We start from the raw sequence: 23,126 nt of genomic DNA, 5'->3' as shown, positions 1-23,126 counted from the left end.
TTTTTATAGTCTGACAAATAAAAATGGATTTTTTTTAGGAGTAAGAACCACAAAAATCTTCCCATTTCTTAGATGAAAATAGTATAAAATCAGAGGAGTTAATGTTCAAAGGCCTTTAGAGGTCATCTGGTTCAACCTTCTAATTTTACAGATGAGGAAACTAAAGCTCCCAAGGTCACACAGGTATTAAGTGATAATGCTAAGATAAGAAACCAAACTCAGGACTTTTTTGCTTTTGCTGGAATGAAGTACATCACGGCAAAAACAAATGAATAGAATACATTTATGGTTTATTATATGTCCAAAATTTATTCTAATATTAAACAATAGAGGCATGCATGCACACATAGTCCAAAGACACAAACCAGACTTAAAATGCAAAGTCTAATTTTACTATAGAGACCAAGGAAGAAACTTAATCTAAGAATGACATTAAACAATCAATGCCACTCTTCTTCCTTCCAGATCTTTCTTTTTAATCACACAAGGTAACAGTGGTTACAAAAAGGTTACACAAAATCAACTGATGTCATAATCTCAATCTGACAGAATATGGGAAAGAGGGCAAGATTTATTGTGAACTCAATGATTTTCCCTATGACTTGATTGAAGAAAATCAAATTGTTTTCTGGGTCTGAACATTTTTATAGCTCCTTAAAATAAACAAGACTCTTCTCCAAGGAACTGGAGTAGGTCTCTTATCTCCCCTAATTCTAGGTCTAAGATCTGATACTCCAAAGATGGGATGTCTTGTCCCTTAAAGTCACCTTTGCTACTTGTAAGTCTCTGGAATTACTTTAAAAAAATTTTTCCTATGAATATATTAAATATAAAGATCAGCCATCAAATATTGAGAACAGCTATTTATAAGATGATGTGGGTGACACAAAGAAACATTAAATATAGGAATCAGGAGGGCAAAGTAGTAAATTGAGTTTTACATTAATAAGAAATATAAATTTCTAACAGACAGTAGAAAATGCAAGATTAGAATTCAAAAGAGAGGTCAAGATTGGAAATAAAATCTTGTGATTCAAACACTTAAAATCTAATGCTCTAAAGAGGACTTTTACAATTTCCAAAAGTTTCACATCTATTATCTTATTTTAGCCTAACTTATGACATAAATAGAGCTAGCTCCCCTTTTAAATATGAAGATAACTAAGGTTTTGTTTGTCTTTGTATTTCCAATGATTAACATCTAGTAGTTTCCTCATTAACATCTGCTAACAACATTAACATTAATTAAATGTTGAGCAATGAATCAAATTCAGTTTTTTAAAAATCTGTAAAAACCACACCTACACTAAAGACCTATTCTAATGGTTCATTTCGATGTGGTTTAAGTTTTAAATGTTTAGGGATTAAACCTGTATTTTCACTAGTACTCCCTAGCAAGAAAAATTGTAACTCCCTAACAAGGAAATTTCTTCTATTAATGCAGGTCAGCACCTCTGCAGCTTACAGTCCTAAAACTGGGAGTTTAAGCATCTTATATAAATAAGAGGGGCACTTGAACTTAGGTCTCCAGATAACAGCTTTTCTCCAAGCTTTCTATCTGTGACATATTGGCTCTTTTAAATATATATTAATGTACTTTGCAATGTGGAAACTCTATAATTTGCCTTAAGATGAGCTATTTCAGCACTTATTTAGTAGACTCTTGAATCCTCTTTGGATTTTTAACTTTTCTCTTATAATCACGTACAATCACTTATGGTTTTATGTTTGGAAAAAAAAAAGTTATTGTGCATATACTGTCAGATTCAGTTGATATGTTGGATGATTTAGCTGAATTGCTTTTTTGTTCATTTCTTTTTTTAATCTCTGTTACAAGGGATGGCTCACTGGGTAGGAGGATACAGGAAACAGAAATGAAAACGATGGTGACAGTGAAACATATTTTTTTTAAATGCACAGAAGGAATTTTAGATAACACAGATAATCAGGAAAGTTTTTGGAACTAATGTGCTGAATTTAGTATATGCTTTAAAAAACCAAACTTATGTAATGAGATTCATAATTTCTATACAATACTTTTTTCTATTCTTTGCATAATATATATAAAGCATTATAGTCATGAACCTACAACCTAAGCAAGTAACTTAAGTTTTCTCAGCCTCAGTGTCCTCCTTTGTAAAATGGGAATAATAATAGCACCAACCTTCCAAGGTTGTTGTGAAGATTAAATGAGATATAGAACAGCCAGATGATACAATGCATAGATCATTGGCCCTAGAGTTGGGAGGCTCTGAGTTCAAATCCAACCTCAAATACTTAACACTTCTTAGCTATGTGACCCTGGGCAAGTCACTTAATCCCAACTGCCTCAAAAAAAAAAAAAAAAAAAAGGAAACTGAAGATTAAATGAGATAATATTTGTAAAGCACTCTGCAAACTTTTAAGCAATATATAAATGCTATTATTATTGTTTGTGCTTACCATTTGGAAAGTCAAGTTTGAAATAAAAATAATAATTTTTAAATGAGTAAGGCTACCTATCTTGACAGAAAGGTGAATGACTAAATATGCAGAATGAGACATTTCTGGACATAGCCAAATGAAATTTTACTTTGCGTGACTATACATTTGTTACAAAGATTTTGTTCTTTTAAATTTTTTTTTTTAGTGGGGAGAAAAAATAGATGCTTCAGAATTGAAAAAAAAATAATTTTTCAAAAATTAGAAGCTTTCAAAAGAAAAACATTACAGATTGTAAAATTATAGACAGTCCCTAATTTACTAATGGGATGAGCAAAACAACTGTTATTTGGGGTTCCCTCCAAATTTATATTCCTAAGAAATTGTCTTCAAAGGGCACTCATCACATTCCAAAAAAAAAATCTCTATTTAACATTAAATACCCAAAGTCTTATCACCATGTTTTAATGTAATTCTTCATTCAGCAAATGTATAGTACATTCAGAATTCCAACTGGGGAAAAAGGGACACATCTCCCCCTTCTGGACAAGAAGTAGAAATGTGCCAATTGAGTTTCAAGTCACTGATGGAAGGATAGGAGAGATAAACAATGGGGTCAAAAGTGAGAAAAGTGATGAGAGGATAAAACAGGGACTCTACAGTAAGCTGACTGTAGGAGTGAGACATTCACCCAGATTAGTTTGTTGTGTCCCTCTCCTTTTTCACATTCAGGACATATGAATTAGACTCTAACACAAAGGAGAAATAGCTACAGGTAAGACAGAAGGTAAAGAATATTTAAGCAATAGTAATTGCAGAAAAAGACAGAAAACATGTGATATAAATTATATATTTACACACATAAATATATATATAAACACATCCACACATATATATAAACACAAAGTAAATTCTTATTAATTCTTGCTTATTATAATACTAAAATATCTCACAAAAATTATTGCTATTCACCTAATTCCCTTTTAAGTTCCATAGAGAGAACAAGAACAGGCCTATTGCTCTGCATATACTATAGGAAAGCTCCTATGAGCTCCTAATATATACAAAACTAAAAAGCTTTAACATAAGCAAAATTTTTGCAACTATAATAAGAAAGGAAGTAAATGACTGGAAATTATTTTATAACAAATACAAGGGTTTGATATCCAAAAAATATATGTAACTAACAAATATATAAGGGCAAAAGTCATTCACCTTAAGAGAAGTTATCAAAAGATATGAACAATTTCTCAAAAGATGTATAAATTATTAATCACTACTGAAAAAATGTTCCACAAATAATAATAGGAACACAAATTAAAACAAGTTTATCATGCTAAGATACCAAAAAGCCCCACGAATATTGAAGGACATCTAGTGAAGCAGACACACTAATGAACTGTTGATAAAGCTGAGAATTGTTACAATCATTCTGGAAAAGAACTTGGAATTACTTAAATAACTATGGTGTCCATACTTTTAGAACCCGATATTGCACTGCTGGGCATATACCCGAACAAATTCAGTGACAAAAAGAAAAGCAGCTCCCTATATGTAGTCAAATGTTTATAGCAATACTTTTTATGATATCAAAAAACTGGAAATAAAGTAGATGCTCAGGGAAGGGCTAAAGAAATTGTATTACATGAATGTAATGAAATATTGTGTTCTATAAAAAATAACGGGCATGATGAATACACAAAGCAGCAAGGGAAAACTTATAGGAATTGATTCAATGAGAAGTGGGAGTCAGAAAAACAAAAAGCCAATGATAATGCAAATGAAAACAAACACTATAGAACAACAACCAAAAAAAAAAAAAAAAAAAACCAAAAACATCCTGCATGTTTTTAAATTAAGATTGAGTTTAACTCTAGAGAAGAGATATGAAATGACATTCCCCTATTCACTCCTTTGCAAAGGATGAATAAATCCAAAGACACAGAATACTGCCTAAAAGGTCAGGTGTTTTTTTTTTTTTGTTTTTTTTTTTTTTTTTTGCTATGTTGGATCAATTTTGCTGAATTTTTTTTCTTTCTATAAAAGTTCTTTGCTATAAAAGATAACAAATTAAGAACAGACGGTTTTAATGTTGGATAGCTGATGCTATCCAAATGCTCACTTTATAAGCAAGAAAATGAGGTTCTAAGAACAGAAATGACTATACCATATACATCACTTATCTGGTAAAGTTGGGTAGCTACAATTGGTTTCTTACAATGAGCAGACTTAGATATCTCTTTGCACCAGAACATACTGTCACATTTGAAGGCAAGAGCAACTCTATACTCCTTAGTCATCAAACCATTAAAAAAAAAAAAAATACCACTGCTTTAGTCACCCATTACCAGAAAAGACCCAGAAAGATGGGGGCAATTGATGATACCAAAGTTCCTACAATTATTCATTCCTTCTAAAATCCTTGACCTTGGAAAGATGAGATCCTAATCCAGACCCTGTCAAGGAGCTCATATGAAGGCATTTCTGACCCCAACTCTTACTGTCCATGTGAGAGCAATACCTACTTCATCCATTGTTTCACTAAAGACTCTGAGAAACTCTACCTCAGCCCTCAAAAACCAAACACCTAAATGTCAAGTTTTTAACTGTCAACAACCTCAGAAGGACCAGCACCTTAGATATCAACTGTGACCTTGAAATGAAAATATATTCCAATTATTAATCTCTTAGAGTATTTTTGTTAACATCTGCCATCTTGAAATCAAGCAAAGGATATAGAATCAAATGAAACTTTAAAGAAGCTCCTGGGGACTCAATTACCAGGTATTTAACAACCTAGATAGCTAAAACTGACCAACTGTGCTTATTACCCAAGATGTTCATAGAAGATGGCCTATAGACAGTGAATCTCTCCAGATGCTCCTGTTTGGGAATAGGATTATATCAAAAATATAATATATGATTAATGATCAATTAAATGATTCAAGACAGTCACTTGAACAGCCAGCCCCACTTATCTGAGGCAGGCACTAATAAAAATACAATAAATAAGGCCCAGAAGTTACAGGAAGGGGATAGGTTAGATTGTATTTGGGAACTGACTTCTTAACAACACCAAGCTGGCTCTTGGCTCAACAACCTATCTTTTAACTCCATTAATGCTATGTGGTTTTTAGCACATGCCATCAGCATTATTCTCCAGTACTCACTTTCCCTCATCTTGTATATGCAATCAGCTGTCAAATTTTGCTGTTTCTTCTTCCACAACATCCCTTACACACAATCTAAATTCTTAGTCTTGAGTTTGTTTACCTCTTGTTTAAACTTTTGCAGTAGCCTCTTAATTGATCTTGTTATCAACAATATTTAGCAGATCTAACTATGTCACTTTCTTACTAATTTATTCCAATAGCTCTAGATAGCCTCTAGGATCAAATATAAATTCCTCTTTTACCTTTTCAAGGTCTTCAGCATAAGTTGCCAACTGTACAAGACCATACTATCCAGGGAGTTTTCTTGGCAAAGTTACCAGCATGATTTACCATTTCATTTTCCAGTGAATTAAAGGCAAAACAGAAGTTAAATGACTTGCCCAGGATCACACAGTTAGTAAGTTTCTAAAAACAGATTTGGACTCAGGTCTTCCTGACTTAGGTTTGGGCAGGTTGCCACCTGGCTAAAACTTCCTTTTCAAACTTTTAATTACCTAATACTCTGTATTTAGTCTCTTTATATTTATTTTATATATACTTAAATATCTACTTGCTATCTTCACTGTTGTGCAAGTTGTTTTTTTTTAAAGTAGAAACTATTTTAAGTCTGAATTGATATATACAGGCATAGCATAGTTTCTGACACATAGCTTAATAATTGTTGATTAATTTGTTAATTAAATGCAATGCAATATTAATGAACTAAAAAACACAAAATAATTCAGAAAAACTTAAAAGATATGCATAAATTAGCACTGAAGAAGTAAGCATTCCTGATTAGGTGAACAATTTACAGAATGTCCACAATAATATAAGAGAAAACAACCCTGAAAGACATAACAACTTTGATCAATTCAGTGCCTAACCTTGATTTCAGAAGAATGACAGTAAAACAATTTCCCTTCTCTTGGCAAAGAAGAGATGGCCTATAATGAATAGACATTTCTAAGACACAGGATTTTGGCTTGTTTAACAAAGCCTCCTTGTTGCAAAGGAGAGTTTTATATATATATTTTTAAAGAATTTAATGGGCAAAAGAAATACAAGGTGATCCCAAACAGACTATCCCAAATTTTCAATGATGATCTACACAATAACTGATGAAAAAGGATTATCATCAAAGAAATATATGATCCAAAAAGGAAATAATTAAAATCATATATTAAGAATATGGAATAAAAGGGCAAAGTGCTCTAGAAGTTGTACCCCAAAAATACAAAATAACCTAGAGGAAAGCCTCCAGAAGATCAAGATAATAACAATAATATAATAGCATTTATACAGCATCTGCTATGTACCAGGCACCCACTAAGAACTTTACAAATATTATTTAAGTGGTAAAACAACTCTGGAAGATAGATATTATTATTATATCTCTGGTAAAGGAAACTGAAAAGCAGAAGTTAAATGACCTGGCCAGAGTTAAACAGCAAGTATCTGAGGCCATTTTAAATTTAGTTTTCCAACTTCAGGGCCAGCATTCAATCAACTGTTGCCTCTACTTTATCCTTCCTTCAGAAGTTATGGAAAAACACAGAGAAGAATCACACAAAATCGGAAAGGGTCAGATCTAGCAAAGAATGATGCATAAACAAGTTATAAAGATGACAGATGGAAAATGATTAATGGAAATGCATTAAAATTAAGAATAATTAAGAAAGTCTTTCTATAGAAGATGAGATTTTTAGCCAGGACTTAAGCTAAAGAAGCTACGAAGTGAGATGAGGAGGGAGATCATTTCTGACTTGGAAAAAAGCCAGAGAAAATAATCTGAAGCCCAGAGATACAGTTTTTTTTATGGAATAGCAAGAAAGTCACTGACCTTGAAATGAGGATTACTGGAGGAATATATGGTGGTAATTGGGAAAGAGGACTTGGCTATAAAGAGATATGAATGCCAAACAGAGGATTTAGAATTTCGAGAAATGATAGAAAGCCATAGCGGGAGGAATGGTGGTAAGATGCTGAGACCTGAACTTTAGTGACTAAATGGAGGACCAGAGTAGATAGAGACTTGTGGCAAGTAGACCAACTAGTAGGCTATCATTGTCTGCCCAGACATGAGGTGAGGAGGGCTTAGACTAAGATGGTGGGGATGTCAGAAGATATGGTACAATATGGTATGAAGGTGAAATCAATAGTCTTTGTAACAGACTGGATTTAGGGGTTGAGAGATAGTGGGGAGCTAAGGTAATTACATGCCAAATCCCTCTATATAAGATGCCTTTCCCAACTCAGATCTAATTTTTTTCCAGGTTTTATGATGTATTATTTCCCGCCAAGCACTCCACAATCCAACCAAACTGGTTTTCTTCCTGTTCGTCCATATAAAATATCATCCACTGATTCCCTCTGTTCAGGCTGTTCCCTAACCTTATGATGGAAATTCTAGACCATCTTGTGAGCTAGACTAGCTTATCCTTGGGAAATGTTAAAAAAAAAAAAAAAAAATAGCCCATACCATTTATATTGTCAACCATGATGAGAACTCAAGTTTCCTTGGTTAGCATATTTGAGATAGCCTTGATGAAAACTCAGTTTCTCAATACACATCCGTTTCCCTAGATCTTGCTTTTTTTCCCCTTCCTTCCCTGAAACCTTAAAAGTCATATCCCCACCAAAAGCAAATCGCTCCTTCATTTGTGACCCTGCCTTGCCTCAAGATATTTGTTTGAGCTGATGTGCTATTCAAGTAATAAACAGAAAATCTGTTACCTGTGGTGAGTGTTTCTGCCCTAATTTCTTTATGCTGTAAACCGAATCTTTTATATTTGTTTCATAAAATCATTTTACAATTATGCTCTCCCAAATCAATTTCATATTAGCATTTCTGGTACCTTTATTACTTCACCTGGAATGCACCACCTCTGCTCTTCTAACTCAAGTACCTAGATTCCTGAAAAGCTTAGTTCAAGCACCACCTTCCTGAGCATAAAGCTTCTTTCTGATCTCCTCAGCTTGTAGTGCCCTCCCCTTTATATTAATTAGCATTAATTTTATACATGTACACATATATACATACACACATATGTTGTTTTCCTAACATATGTAATGTGATCCTCATTGAAGGTCAGAAATTGTTTTGTTTCTGCCTTTATATTCCCAGTACTTAGCATAGTCTAGTAACCATAATGGTACTTAATACTCGCTGATTAGCTGATTCATTGATTTTAGTGCACAAATTTCAGCCAAGCATGCGTACTGCCTATTGCTGGAATTTTGCATTCTACCTTCCCTATCCACACCTTTGCACAGTCTGTCTTATTTTCCTTCACAGTTCAGTTCAGGCACTGTCTCCACTAGAAGTCTCTCCTAATATTCCCCAATAGCTATACTCTCTCTCTTTCTAAATTTATCTATGCATATGCTATTGTCCTTCAGAAGCATATATACTCCAGGAAAGCAATTGTTTCATTTCTGTCCTTGATCAAAAAAAGTTTCACAAAGAAGCATACATTTCAAATGGGCTTTAAAAGTGTCAATAGGAAACCTGAGAGAAGGGAAACTAAGAAAACATTCCAGATATTAGGGAAAATCAGTGTTTCATTTGTCTCTGAATCCTAAGCATCTAGCATAGTACTTTGCATATATTTGGTCAGGACTGATCCTTTTACTTGTTTAAGGTAAAAAAAAAACCCCTTGTAGTATGGATGGACAACTGTTATGTGATTTATAGAATCTCAGAGAGCTGATCAGGACAATGAATGGCAATGAGTGGCATGTCCAAGGACACAACAATAATGTGCACCATATGATCCAGATCTTCCTGACTGCTAGGCTGGTCTTCTAACGACTTATACCACACAGTCTCTCCCTAGGCATACAATAGGTCTTTAAATAAATTGTTGATGAATTGGTTATAGGTATTAAGTAGCAGAGCTAGGTTATGATCAAGGGTAGACAAACTCTGAAGTCCCTTCCAAACTGAAGACTCTGCAATTCTATGTATGCCTTTTTGAGCTCTAAAATTATATGACTGACAAAATCCTGAATGGTAGGTTTGGTGGGCAGAGAGAAACTGAAATACGGATAAATTGTTCCCTGGGGCAGGCAGAAAGAAGGCTCTAATAGAGCTCAGTTTAGATCTGAGGTCCTACCCTCTGTGGAGATAATCCAGTCAGAAATCCAAGTTATGTCAAGTCCTTGAGCCTAAATTTGTCCAATAAATCTACCTAAGGCCCATGCCATGTTTGCTGAACCCCTTTGGGTCAATCTGCCACAGCACTCTGCCTTGTGAAGTTTTTCCCCTTCTTCCTCCCCCCATGCCACATAGTGTCTCTCATAATCCCACTATATCTTATCTCTCCTCTCCTGACCCCACTTCTCCTCCTTACAGCTAACTCTTTTAAGGTGCTAAGTGCCTTTCAGGATTTAGCCTGCCAGCCATGGGCATGCCCCAGCCTCATAGGATATCCCCTCTCTACTGGGCAATTATGAATTCCACAAAGAAACTTGTCTTTTCCATCACTAATTATTAAAAACCATATAGCATAGAAAAGCATAGAAATGCTCTCCCAACTCTTTCATATTTACCATTCCTGGTGTCTATTGTATCTCTTCATTTTGTCTGTAACTTATCCAAATAAACCTATCTTTTTGCCAAAGAGAATGATCATTGTGAATTCTTCACATGACTGAACCCCAATATCTGGTGCTTCTGGTGCTTCTCCTAAGGCACATCACCTAGTGCCATATCATTTGCTACATCAGACACAACATGACCAAGATTAAAGTATTAAAAGAAAGCATGTAAACTATAAAATTATTAATAGTAATTAAAAGGGGCAGCTAGTTGGCGCAGTGGAAAGAACACCAGCCCTGAAGTCAGGAGGACCTGAGTTCAAATGTGGCCTCAGACACTTAACACTTCCTAGTTGTGTGATCCTGGGCAAGTCACTTAACCCCAACTGCCTCAGCAAAAAAAAAAAAAAAAGGGGGAAAAAAGTAATGTAAAAATGTTTCAAGTAGAAGTAATCCAAAGTGAAAAGGGAAGACTAATCAGAATAAAGATAATTAATAAACAAGTATTATTAACTGAAGATAAAGTGTTAGCTATTTTGAAGAAGTTGCTATATTCAGAATCCAAATAATTTCTTTAATTCTTACCGTGTTTCCCCGATAATAAGACACTGTCTTATTATTTTTTTTGGACAGAAAAATACCGGAGGGCTTATTTTAATCAAATCACTGGGGAAGAACAGGATGACGTGCTCACTGCTGCAGCTCTGATTGGATGCAGCTCGGAGCGCAGCGTGTTTCACCGGAGAGGGTGGGGGGGAGACGGTGCATACAGAGGGTACTGTACAATGTAGCGTGTAGCGCAGAGGATCACCTTCACTACAGTAGCAATCTCAATAGGGCTTATTTTCGGGGGAGGGCTTATTTTAGAGGAATCTTACACAGTAAGGGGAGGGCTTATTTTCGGGATAGGTCTTATTATCGGGGAAACACGGTAGTTTCAAAATATTCCACTTAAAAACTGTGATAGTGATCACATGATATAATACTATACTGTACTTCCACTTCCAGTTTTACTTTTCTTAGCATAACTTCACAAAACACACTGAGGTTAAAGAAAAAGTCTCACTGTGTATTCATGTTACATTTCTTTAGTTTCTCTTCCAAGCTGGTTAAGTCTCTGAGATCTGCTCCCACAATGGCAAATCTATTTGAATCCAAGACATGTCCATCTGCAAACAAAAAAGATATATAAAGTGAAACTCTTTCTCTATAAAAAGATATTTTTTAAATGTTAAAAGTCCTTCAATCTCTTAAATGTACATCTTTCCTAAGAATCATCTATGGGAGACAGGTTTTCCCTCCAATTGTTCTATAAGAAATTACCTGTGTTAAATTCTTCTCCTTATAAAAATCACAAAGTTATATGTGTATTTAAAAAATTATTATTTGCCATATTAAAAAAAAAAAAACAGCCTTATTTACTCTACTTTGCTTCAAAATTTCCCCTATCTGCTTATATCTTACAGTTATTTCAGACCACCAAAACCACTAACCCAGAGCTGCTTTTAGATTCCTTCTACAAATTTCAAATAAAAGAAAGCATGATAAACCATACAATGCCCCAGGAATAACAACACAACAACATTTAACAACTGTGATAGTGACATTATCTGGATTTGATGAACCCGGTATGTGAAAAAGCTCTGTTTGCTACACAGGTTTTAATCTATTCTATTCTAGATAACTATTTGCATCCTTCCAAAGGGATTTCAAAATATGGAGCAGTAGTAAAATAAAATATTCATTACAAACTAGCCTTGTGATAGAAATATAAAATGGAGACCAGGAGACTGTTCTTAAAATATTATGTTAGGAATCTATTCTAAAAAACAGAATGGAATTTGCAGCCTATATGTCTTTGTCAATGAAACAATAATATACATTACCCAAATGCTTTATACTAAGAGAAAAACATTTTAATTATAAATGTGATTTGAGAATTTAGAAATAGATTTATTCGTTCCTTAAGAAAGCTTCAAAATACATGTTTCAATCATGACAAGTACACAAATTTCAGTCAGTACCTACAGGAAGAGACCTAGTCTTAGTCATCATTTATATTTTATCCACAAACTAGTATCTTACCTTTGTGTTTCACCCTGCAGAAAGTAACTTAATAAAGGTTAGATAAACAAGTAACTTAAAGGAACATAAACTCTTAAAATTATGAAAATATATTTCATTTATTTGTTCTTAAATAGTTGTTTAAAATGTGCCATTCTAATAATCACAAAGGAACAAATTTAAAGATGAAAAAGCAAACTCTTTAATTGGTAAATAAACTTATGACAACTACCTCTGCAGCTATAAATTCTAAATCCACATACTAGTTTGAGTCTCCCTGGAAATGTATGCATAACAAAAATATACTCTGGACACTTAGTTCACAGTGTCAACTTGTGTATTAGGATCAGCTGACTTTTACATATGATTGAAATAAGAAATCTGTTTTCATTTCTTCACAGATCAAATGTACAAAAGGACCAAACCAAAATGGCTCAAAACAAATTTGTAGCTTTTACTTTAAAAGTCAATGAAAGATGTTTTTTGCTATCTATTTACCTAGGTTTTTCAGAATACTTTAGACATTCAATTAGTAATAAAAACCAACAAGTATTTGAGTATCTGTGACATACAAGGAAGATGTCGGTGGGTACAGAGAATAGCTCATCAGGCTTAAAGAAAAGAAGACTTCAGTTCAAATATTGTCTTAGACATTTAATAACTGTGTGACCCTGGAAAAAAAATCACTTAAGTTTTGTTTGCCTCAGTTTCCTCATTTGTAAAACACTAAGCATTGTGCCTGGCAAAAAAAAAAAAAAAAACCTGAATAAATAATTATTACTACTACTCCATAAGGTAACAAACAAGCACTCTGGGGGATATTTTAAAAGTAGACTATGATCCTTACCTTCAAAAGCCTTATTAAGGTTATTGTTGTTTGCTTATATTTTGTTTTCTTTTTCATTTTTTTTTTCTTTTTGATCTGATATTTCTTGGGCAGCACAAAAATTGTGGAAATATGTATAGAAGAATTGTACATATTTACTTTATTGGATATGCTCACTAGGGAAGGGGATAGGGGAAAGAATTTGGAACACAAGGTGTTGCAAGAATGAATGTTGAAAATTATCCATGCATATATTTTGAAAATAAAAGGCTTTAATTAAAAAAATATCATCATCCAACCAGTCACCAGGTGCTATAAAGACTATCTCTTTATAGTGTCCACTGCCCTATTCTCATTCACACTGCAGCTATCTTCATTTAGATTCTAATCACCCTAGATCAAGGCTTCTTAAACTTTTTCCAGTTGCAAGCCCTTTTTGCCCAGGAAAATTTTTTGTGACTCCAGGTATTTAGGTATATAGAATAAGTAGACAAACCAAACATCTATTAATAATAAATCATAATTTCATGACTCCTGGACTCTATGAGCTAATAAAATAAAAATGACAACTCTACCTAAATTAATTTATTCAGTGCTATGCCAGTCAAACTGTCGAGAAATTACTTTATAGAGCTAGAAAAAATAATAAAATTTATCTGGAAGATCAAAAGGTCAAAAATTTCAAAGGAATTAATGAAAAAAAAAAATGAAAATGAAGGTGGTCCAACTGTACCAGACAGAAAACTATATCATAAAGCAACAGTCATCAAAATTATTTGGTACTGCTAAGAAATAGAATAGTAGATTAGTGGAATAGATTAGGTTCACAAAACACAGTAGTCAAGGACTATAGTAATCTAATGTTTGATAAACCCAAAGATTCCAACTTCTGGAATAAAAACTCACTATGACAAAAATTGCTGGGAAAACTATAAAATAGTATGGCAAAAACTAGGCACTGACCAACTCCTAACATTCTATACCAAGATAAGGTACAAATGGGTTCATAATTTAGGCATAAATGATGATACTATAAACAACTTAGGAAAACAAAGAATAATTTACCTCTCGGATATATGAAAAATGGAGGAATCTATGGCCAAAGAATTAAAGAACATTGTGAAATGCAAAATGGATAATTTTGATTACAGCAAATTTAAAAGTTTTTGCACAAAGAAAGACAATGCAGCCAAGATTAGAAATTTAGAAGCAGAAATCTAGGAGGAAAAAATCTTTTACAACCAATATTTCTGATAAAGGCCTCGTTTCTAAAATATATAGAGAACTGACTCAAATTTACAAAAATACAAGTCATTCCCTAACAGAAAAATGATCAAAGGATATGAACAGACAATTTTTCAGATGAAGAAATTAAAGTCATTTCTAGCTATATGGAAAAAAATGCTCTAAATTATTATTGATTAGAGAAATGCAAGTTAAAACAATTCTGAGATTCCACTTCACACCTCTCAGATTGGCTAAGAGAACAGGAAAAAATAATGCTGAATTTGGAGGGGATGTGGAAAAACTGGGACATTGTTGCACTATTGGGGGAGTTGTGAAATGATCCAACCATTCTGTAGAACAATTTGGAACAATGACCAAAGGGCTAAAAAACTGTACATACTCTTTAATCCAGCAATATCACTACTGGGTCTGTATCCCAAGGAAATCATAAAAGAAGAAAAAGGACACATTTATACAAAAGTGTTTGTAGTACCTCTTTTTACAGTGGCAAGGAATTGGAAATTGAGTGGATGCCCATCAGTTGAGGAACAGCTGAATAAGTTACAGTATATGACTGTAATGGAATATTACTGTTCCATAAGCAATGATTAGCAGGCTGATTTCAGAGAGGTCTGGACTTACATGAACTAATGCTAAGTAAAGTGAGCAGAACCAAGAGAACATTGCACACAGTAACAAGATTATGTGATGATCAATTCTAATGGACTCTTCTCTTTTCAACAATAAGATGATTCAAGGCAATTCTAATAGAGTTGTACTGGAAAGTGCCATCCATATCGGGAGAGAACTATGGAGACAAAAAAAGTGAAAACACTATGCTCTGATCCACATCCAGAGGGAGAACTATGGAGCCTGAATGAATATCAAAGCATAGTATTTTCACCTTTTGTTGTTATTGTTATTTGTTGCTTGTTTTTTTTCCTCTTATTTTTTCCCCTTTTTGATTTTTTTTTTTTTTTTTTTTTTGCACAGCATGAAGATTCTGCTTAGAAGAATTGCACATGTTTAACCTATAGCAAATTTCTTGCTGTCCTGGGGAGAGGAAAGGAGGGATGAGAGGGGAAAAAAAATAGCAACACAGGTTTTGCAAAGGTAAATGCTGAAAACTATCTTTGTACATATTTGGGAAAAAAAATTTAGGAAAAATCTATTCAACTCCTAACCAGACTTCCTGCTCTTGCCCTCTCTCCTTGCATCATCCCAACTCTTCATCCTGTTGCTCAGTCTTTCCATAGCATCACACTGACCATATCATCCTATTTAAAAATCTTAATACTGTAGGATCATAGATGCCTCAATGGCTATATAATAAAGCATATATTATTTATCATGGCATTTTGGGCTCTCTATAATCTGCTTCCAATCCATCTTATCTATCACACTATTCTTTTTCACATGGTCTGCACTCCAGCCAAACCATACTACTGTCTGCCATTCCAGTCTTGCCCTCTCCAGCCTTCTTGCCTTTGTTCACAATTCCTACTCCTAACCCTCCCATGCCTGAAACAGACTCTTCTCATCTCCATCTGTTAAAATTATAAGACGTTCAAAGGATATAAACAAACAATCCTGAGATGAAGAAAGAAAAGCCTGGAAAGACATACACGAACTGATGCTGAATGAAGTGAGCAGAACTAAGAGAACACTGTACAAAGTAACAGCAAGATTTTGTGATGTTTAACTGTGATGGACTTGGCTCCTCTCAACAATGTAGTGATTGAAGACAATTCCAATAAATTCAGAATGAAAAATGCTATCCATATCCAAAGAAAACTATGGAAATTGAATGTGAACAGAAGCATAGTATTTTCACTTGTTTTTGTTTGTTTTTTCTTTCTTGTGTTTTTTTCCCCTTTTGGTCTGATTTTTCTTATACAACATGACAAAATATGTTTAAAAGGATTGTATATGTATAAACTATATCAAATTGCTTACTATCTTGGGAAGAGAAGGAATGAGAAAGGAATGGAGAAAAATTTGGAACACAAAATCTTACAAAAAAGAATGGTGGAACCTATGTATATTTGGAAAAGTAAAATACTCCTGAGCATAAAAGAAAAAAAAGATTTTATAAAGATATCTAAGTTATAATTCAGAAAATAAAAATAATTATTCCTTTTTCATATACCTCCCAAAATTACAAGATCTTGATTTAACACCTAATTCCTGCCATCTCCATAAAGTTTTGACCAATTTCCCCAACTTTCAATGAGTTCTTGCAGAAATTTCACTTAACATTTTTAAAAATTTTATTTTACTGGCATCTTTTGTTTATATATTACCTGCAGTTCTGATTATATGCTCACATACACTAAGCAAAGATTCAAACAAGGAAAAAAAAAAAAAAAAAGCAAAGCCAACCAATACATTAATCATGTTTGAAAGCATATGAGGGATTCCAAATGATCCCCCATTTCTGCAAAAGGGAAAGGATCAATTTGAATTTTGGCTTGCACATGCCTCTTCAAGCCTTTTTCCCCCCATTAGAAAGCTCTTACATTTTATTTAATCTATCTCTAAAGCCCAGTACAGAATACATTATCTTAGACAAACAAGACAATGTTTCTGTTTTACCCCCTCCCCAAATTAAAATGATTAGGATAAGCATTATTACAGCAAAACTACAGAAAAACACTTACAGTTTAAAACTAAGATTCTTAGAAACAATGTTAAGCTAAAAAATGAAATTCCCACATTGCCATCATTTAACCAAGAGAGATAAGAATAAGCAATGTTAATTAACTTTATTTAAAGGTGTTATGGAAAACTACTAAATCTTGGGTATTCTTAAAATGCTGGTTTTCAATTAAAATTCCAAAAGAATTTGGTTTGGCTGGAATGAAAGGGGAAAACCAGACATTATGCTGAGAACTATTACCAAATAATTTGTAATCATTAAAAGACACAAGAGTGCTTTTTAACAAGCAGAGCATTAGTTAATATAAGAATAATAAAGGGATATTTCAATTTAAGTGATTACAAAAGGGCATTGTTAAAATTACAGCCTAAATTTGGAACTATGCTCAAAAAGTTATCAAACTGTGCATACCCTTTGACCCAGCAGTGTTACTACTGGGCTTATACCCCAAAGAAATACTAAAGAAAAGAAAGGGACCTGTATGTGCCAAAATGTTTGTGGCAGCCCTGTTTATAGTGGCTAGAAGCTGGAAAATGAAAGGATGCCCATCAATTGGAGAATGGTTGAGTAAATTGTGGTATATGAATGTTATGGAATATTATTGTTCTGTAAGGAATGACCAGCAGGATGAATACAGAGAGGACTGGTGAGACTTACATGAACTGATGCTGAGTGAAATGAGCAGAACCAGGAGATCATTATATACCTCAACAATGATACTGTTTGAGGATGTATTCTGATGGAAGTGGATCTCTTCGATAAAGAGAGTTAATTCAGATCAAAGATGGACAGAAGCAGCTACACCCAAAGAAAGAACACTGGGAAATGAATATAAACTGCTTGCATTTTTGTTTTTCTTCCCGGGTTATTTATACCTTCTGAATCCAATTCTCCCTGTGCGACAAGAAAATTGTTCAGTTCTGCACACATATATTGTATCTAGGATATACTGTAACCTATTCAACATGTAAAGGACTGCTTGCCATCTGGGAGAGAGAGTGGAGGGAGGGAGGGGAAAAATCGGAACAGAAGTGAATGCAAGGGATAATGCTGTAAAAAATTACCCTGGCATGGGTTCTATCAATAAAAAGTTATTTAAAAATAAAATAAAATAAAATTACAGCCTAAGCTATATGTCATTATCAAACTTCTGTCTCATATTGCAGGCATATTTTGCTATTTAAGCAGCTGCTATATTTCATTTTATAAGGCACCACTATTCAATATTCATGAATCAAATTAATAATGAAGTTTTTGTCATTCTCTGGATTAAAGGAAATTGTTGTTTAGCAGTTTCATCAAACTAACACATTCTTGGGTTGAAAAAGAAATACAGTATTCAGAAAAACAAATCTGACACTTTCACTACACTCAACTCATCCAAGGATATCTCAGATGCTGTGTTTAATTTTGGGTGCCACATTTTAAGATGTGAAGCACTATGGATGGAAAAAAAAATAGATCTCCTGGTGGCTAACCCTTCATCAATGGTTATATCATCCTCAGACAAAGGAATTCATTGTCAGGGCCATTCTCAAACCATCTTTTTTACAGTGGAATCAAAGGATCCTGCAGGAGTCTGGACAAAGCACAGAACTCTCCTAGTCCTCCTCTTCCATAAAATTAGAAGTTGAATGAGCCAATCCCTGGAGACCCTTCCAACTTTAGATCTAGAATCCAAAGATCTTTTTCAGCTTGAGAGACTACCAGCACTGACCTCTATACTACAACGAGATATAAAAACTTAACAGAGCAGGCATGTATTAACACATCTGTCTTCCACCACAATCTTTTTTAAAGGCCACATTACGGTGTGATGATGACCCTGGGGTTTGTAGACTATAACTCTGGCCAGATCTTTTTAGAACAGGTCCAGGAACAGATTAGATTCCTATCATTGAAGGATCTAGCTAAAATGAAGGGAAGCTTTTCACTAGGTTGGTCATAGGATGCTTAACTTTTTTAGTCCCAAATTTATGACTGATCACCAAAGTGTGGAGATACCAAATAGCAGCAATCAAAACAACTCTTACTGACAAAACTTCAGGTTCTTAAGGTATTGAGGTATATACCCGTGTATTTGTGTGAATATACATATGCAAACTAAATTGGTTTAAATGGAAGGTGCAAATATTCAGCAATTAGATTCTATATTGAATCTGTATTTCATCCTATTAGAAAGCTCTACTCAGACCTTTTAATGTCAAATAATTTAAAATTCTCTCTATAAGAAACATCAGAGATCACCACGTCTAGTCCCTTCATTATGTACACAAAATTACATCTCATCAAAGAGAATTAGGGGTGAAGAATGATTCCTACATTAAGTTTCTTCCCAAGGAGAATAAATATCTAAATGCATGTAACCAGGACAAAATTGGGGGTGGGGTGTTTGTAAATGATATAACAAAGGAATCACTAAATGATATAATGCTTAGTCTGAAACAAAAATTAAGAGAAAACAATGACAGTTTTCAACCATCTGAAGAATTGTCATATGAAAAAAATATCAGTAGCAAACTTCAGCTGTGGTGTTACAGATGCTGAAAGCTAGACCAAAGGATAAGAAGTTATATTAAGCATTCAATAAATATTTGAGGTTTTTTTTTTTTTTTTTTTTTTTAATGGTTGAAGAACAGACTGTAAAGGAAGCAAATTTCCGATGAACACAAGTAAATCTGGAGTAATAGAAAGTATGCCATTAAGGCACCATATAACCTTGAGCAAATGACTCAATTATTTCTTCTGCAAAGGGAAGGGTCTATAATGTATTTTTGTTTTGTTCTTAATGGTGCACAAAGTGAAGTCATAATAGTATTTGATTACAAGAAATAAAGCAACTACATTTTATTTTTTAAAAAGAAAGGGCTAAGCAAAATGATCTCTCAAGTTTCTTCAATAGAGAAAATTCTAATTTCTATGACACAGAACAGTTTTCTAGCAACTAGAGTCATCTAGCTGTGCAACAAGCCTGATCACTCAAAGATATTGAAGTAAAGACCAGGAAACTGTCAGAGATGTTATAAAAGGGACTCCTACACTTCAGTGGGTGGTTAAACTAGATGACATCTAAGATCTATTCCAACTACTATTCAAAAGGTTGCATCAACATCATAATACAGAGACAGCTCCTAAAATATGTAACTGCTTGAGCTGAATTTTAAAAAAAATCAGATTCAAGTTAACTTCTCAGAAAAATGCCAGACTGTTATATTCCCATTGGAGCAAAATGTGCTAAAAATTCAATAAAGATTTCAAAAAAGTTTTTGCAAAGTGCAATATACAGGTAGATATACTGATATTGAATCACTAAGAAAGCATTATGCAAAATACTATAAGATCAGAATTGTATTATTCTAAAAATAAACAATTAAAAAAGTCAACTGTCACATTAATGAAGATAAAACATTTATCACAATTTATTTAATAAATATGACAAAACAGATAGGATGATAAAGTGTTTGCTTAATGCTTTCAACAAAAGGAATAAAAAAAAATTATTCAAACAATTCAGTGAAGCCTGTGAAAATTCTAAGACCTCTACACACTTCCTAACAACTCTTCCTTTTATCATCAGTATTACAGAAGCTCAATTTTATTAAAAATTAAGAAAGGAAAGCACTAACAAATTTAATACTTTAGCTCAATTAGAAAACTATTTATGAATAACTAAACGAACTATTATTAAATAGTTCTATAGATGGTGATACAAAAAAGTTACTAGAATATTATGACTCAAAATTTATCAGTACTGCATTACATTGCCTGAAGAGAAAATTAAAGTTCCCTAGCCAAAATTAAATAGGAAGAGGGGAAAAAAAAAAAAACAAAAAACAAACAAACAAAAAAAAACCACTTGGCTAGCTATACTATACTTGTACCCACAAGATTCAATGCTTTATGCCAATGAATCAAAAAAGTAACTCCCCAAATGAAAATGTAGATGAACAGGGAACTCAGAGTACAACTTCAATTTTTTTTTTTAATTACAGCTTTTTACTGACAAAACATATGCATGGGTAATTTTTCAACACTGATCCCTGCAAAAACTTCTGTTCCAACTTTTTCCCTCCTTCCCTCCATCCCCTCCCCTAGATGGCAGATAGTCCCATACATGTCAGATATATTAAAGTATATGTTAAATACAATATACGTATACAGATGTATAGTTATCTTGCTGGACAAGAAAAATAGAATTTAGAAAGGTAAAAATAAACTGTGAAGAAAAACAAAAATGCAAGCAAACAATAACAGAAAGAGTGTAAATACCACGTTGTGGTCCACACTCATTTCCCAGTGTTCTTTCTCTGGGTGTAGCTGGGTTCTGTTCATTACTGATCAACTGGAACTGATTTGGATCCTCTCAATGTTGAAGAGAGCCCATGTCTATCAGAATTGATCCTCATATAGTATTGTTGAAGTGTATAATGATCTCCTGGTTCTGCTCATTTCACTTAGCATCAGTTCGTGTAAGTCTCGCCAAGCCTCTCTGTATTCATCCTGCTGGTCATTCCTTACAGAGCAATAATATTCTACAACATTCATATACCACAATTTATTCAGCCATTCTTCAATTGATGGGCATCCATTCATTTTCCAGTTTCTGGCCACTACAAACAGGGCTACCACAAACATTCTTGCACATACAGGTCTCTTTCCATTCTTTACTATCTCTTTGGGGTGGAGCCAAGATGGCAGAGAAGGCACACCGACTTTCTAAGCTCTTCTCATGCTCTCACTACCAACATTAAATTCAGCCTCAAAAATAGCGTTTGACTGGTAAAACCCATGAAGATTAGAAGCACAACAACTCACCAGCCAAAGATAATCTGGAAGATTGCCAGGAAAGGTTTGTCCTGAGGGGCTAGGAACTGTGCAGGCAGAGAGAGACTAGCATCTGGGAGCAGAACAGGGGCAAGGGTGATCTCTGTGGCTAGAGAAGTTATAGAGACAACTGTGCTATAGGCTGACTGCTCTGCCTTGACTCAAAGCAGTAAACTGGCAGAGAAGTTAAAGCCTAAAACAAAGGATACTCTAAAAAACGCCAGAACCTAACGAGATCTGGCTATAAAACCTAAAACCGGAAGTGATTTGGGCAGACTGTAACACAGCCCTACAGCCACATCCTGCAGTTCGGGGCTTTTGTGGGGCAGATACAAATCTGCACAGCAGAGGAGCACAGCCTGGGCAGCCTCTAATCTGCAGAGTGGGGGGCCCAGACTATGGCCTGGGGCAATAGAACTTCCCCAGCAGACTGTGCTTCCTGGGCAGACACTTCTGGTCCCTGCCCAGGATTCACTGCTCAGCTGCTAATACCCACAGCTCCAGGGCAGGATTTGGCTTGGGCAGTGAAACTCTCACTGCTCAGTGTCTAGCCCCAGGGAAGTCATTAGCCCATACAGCAGGGTTCTTTGCAGGACACTTTCCCAGCTCGGCTCTGCAGGCCTGAGTTACTTCTGGTGGGGAAATTTTTCCAAGAGCACTCCCGTACCTCGCTGCCTTTTTGTAGCCAGCTGGCAGGACAGCTACCTGTCCATATACCTATCACTGCTCTGCAGAGGAAGCTGGTAACCTCCTAGCCCTGAAGGTAGACCCTACAGGCTTTAACAAAATGAGTAAAAAATTCAAAAGGAGGATAGCTTCTATACAGAAAGAGAGCAGCTTTTCAACCCCCCAGGAGATTAATAGCAGACAGTCTCCAGAAAATTGTTGGTCCCCAACACAAAAGGCTCTACTAGAAGAGACTATTAAAAAACTAAGAGTTGCTTCTATGAAAAAACCAATAAAATAGGTAAGCCTTTGGTAAATCTGATTAGAAAAAGGAGGGAGGAAAATCAAATTAGCAGTCTTAAAAATGAAAAGGGAGAACTTTCCAACAATGAAGAGGAAATTAGAGAAATAATAAGGAGTTACTTTGCCCAACTTTATGCCAATAAATTTGATAACCTAAGTGAAATGGATGACTACCTCCAAAAATATAGGCTTCTCAGATTTAACAGAGGAGGAAGTAAATTGCTTGAATAGTCCCATTTCAGAAAAAAAAAAAAAAAATAGAACAAGCTATTAATCAACTCCCTAAGAAAAAATCCCCAGGACCAGAAGGATTTACATGTGAATTCTAGAAAACATTTAAAGAAAATTGGCCCCAATGCTATATAAATTATTTGATAAAATAGGGAAGGAGTCTTACCAAATTCCTTTTATGTCACAGACATGGTACTGATACCTAAACCAG

General features: G+C 34.3%; 1 protein-coding gene across 2 annotated transcripts in view; it reads right to left on the bottom strand.

The window, feature by feature from the left end:
- LCMT1 (leucine carboxyl methyltransferase 1) overlaps window positions 1-23,126 on the bottom strand; it is a 98,213-nt gene that overhangs the window by 27,182 nt on the left and 47,905 nt on the right. For both annotated transcript variants that reach the window (XM_051967313.1, XM_051967306.1), the window contains exon 6: window positions 11,182-11,284. In XM_051967313.1, coding sequence (XP_051823273.1) covers window positions 11,182-11,284 — 103 coding nt within the window. The remainder of the gene's footprint in view (window positions 1-11,181; window positions 11,285-23,126) is intronic.

Source organism: Antechinus flavipes, chromosome 1 (assembly GCF_016432865.1).
Source record: "Antechinus flavipes isolate AdamAnt ecotype Samford, QLD, Australia chromosome 1, AdamAnt_v2, whole genome shotgun sequence".
Taxonomy (NCBI): Eukaryota; Metazoa; Chordata; class Mammalia; order Dasyuromorphia; family Dasyuridae; genus Antechinus; species Antechinus flavipes.
The sequence above is the reverse complement of the archived record's forward strand: the minus strand, read 5'-3'. Positions and strand labels throughout refer to the sequence as shown.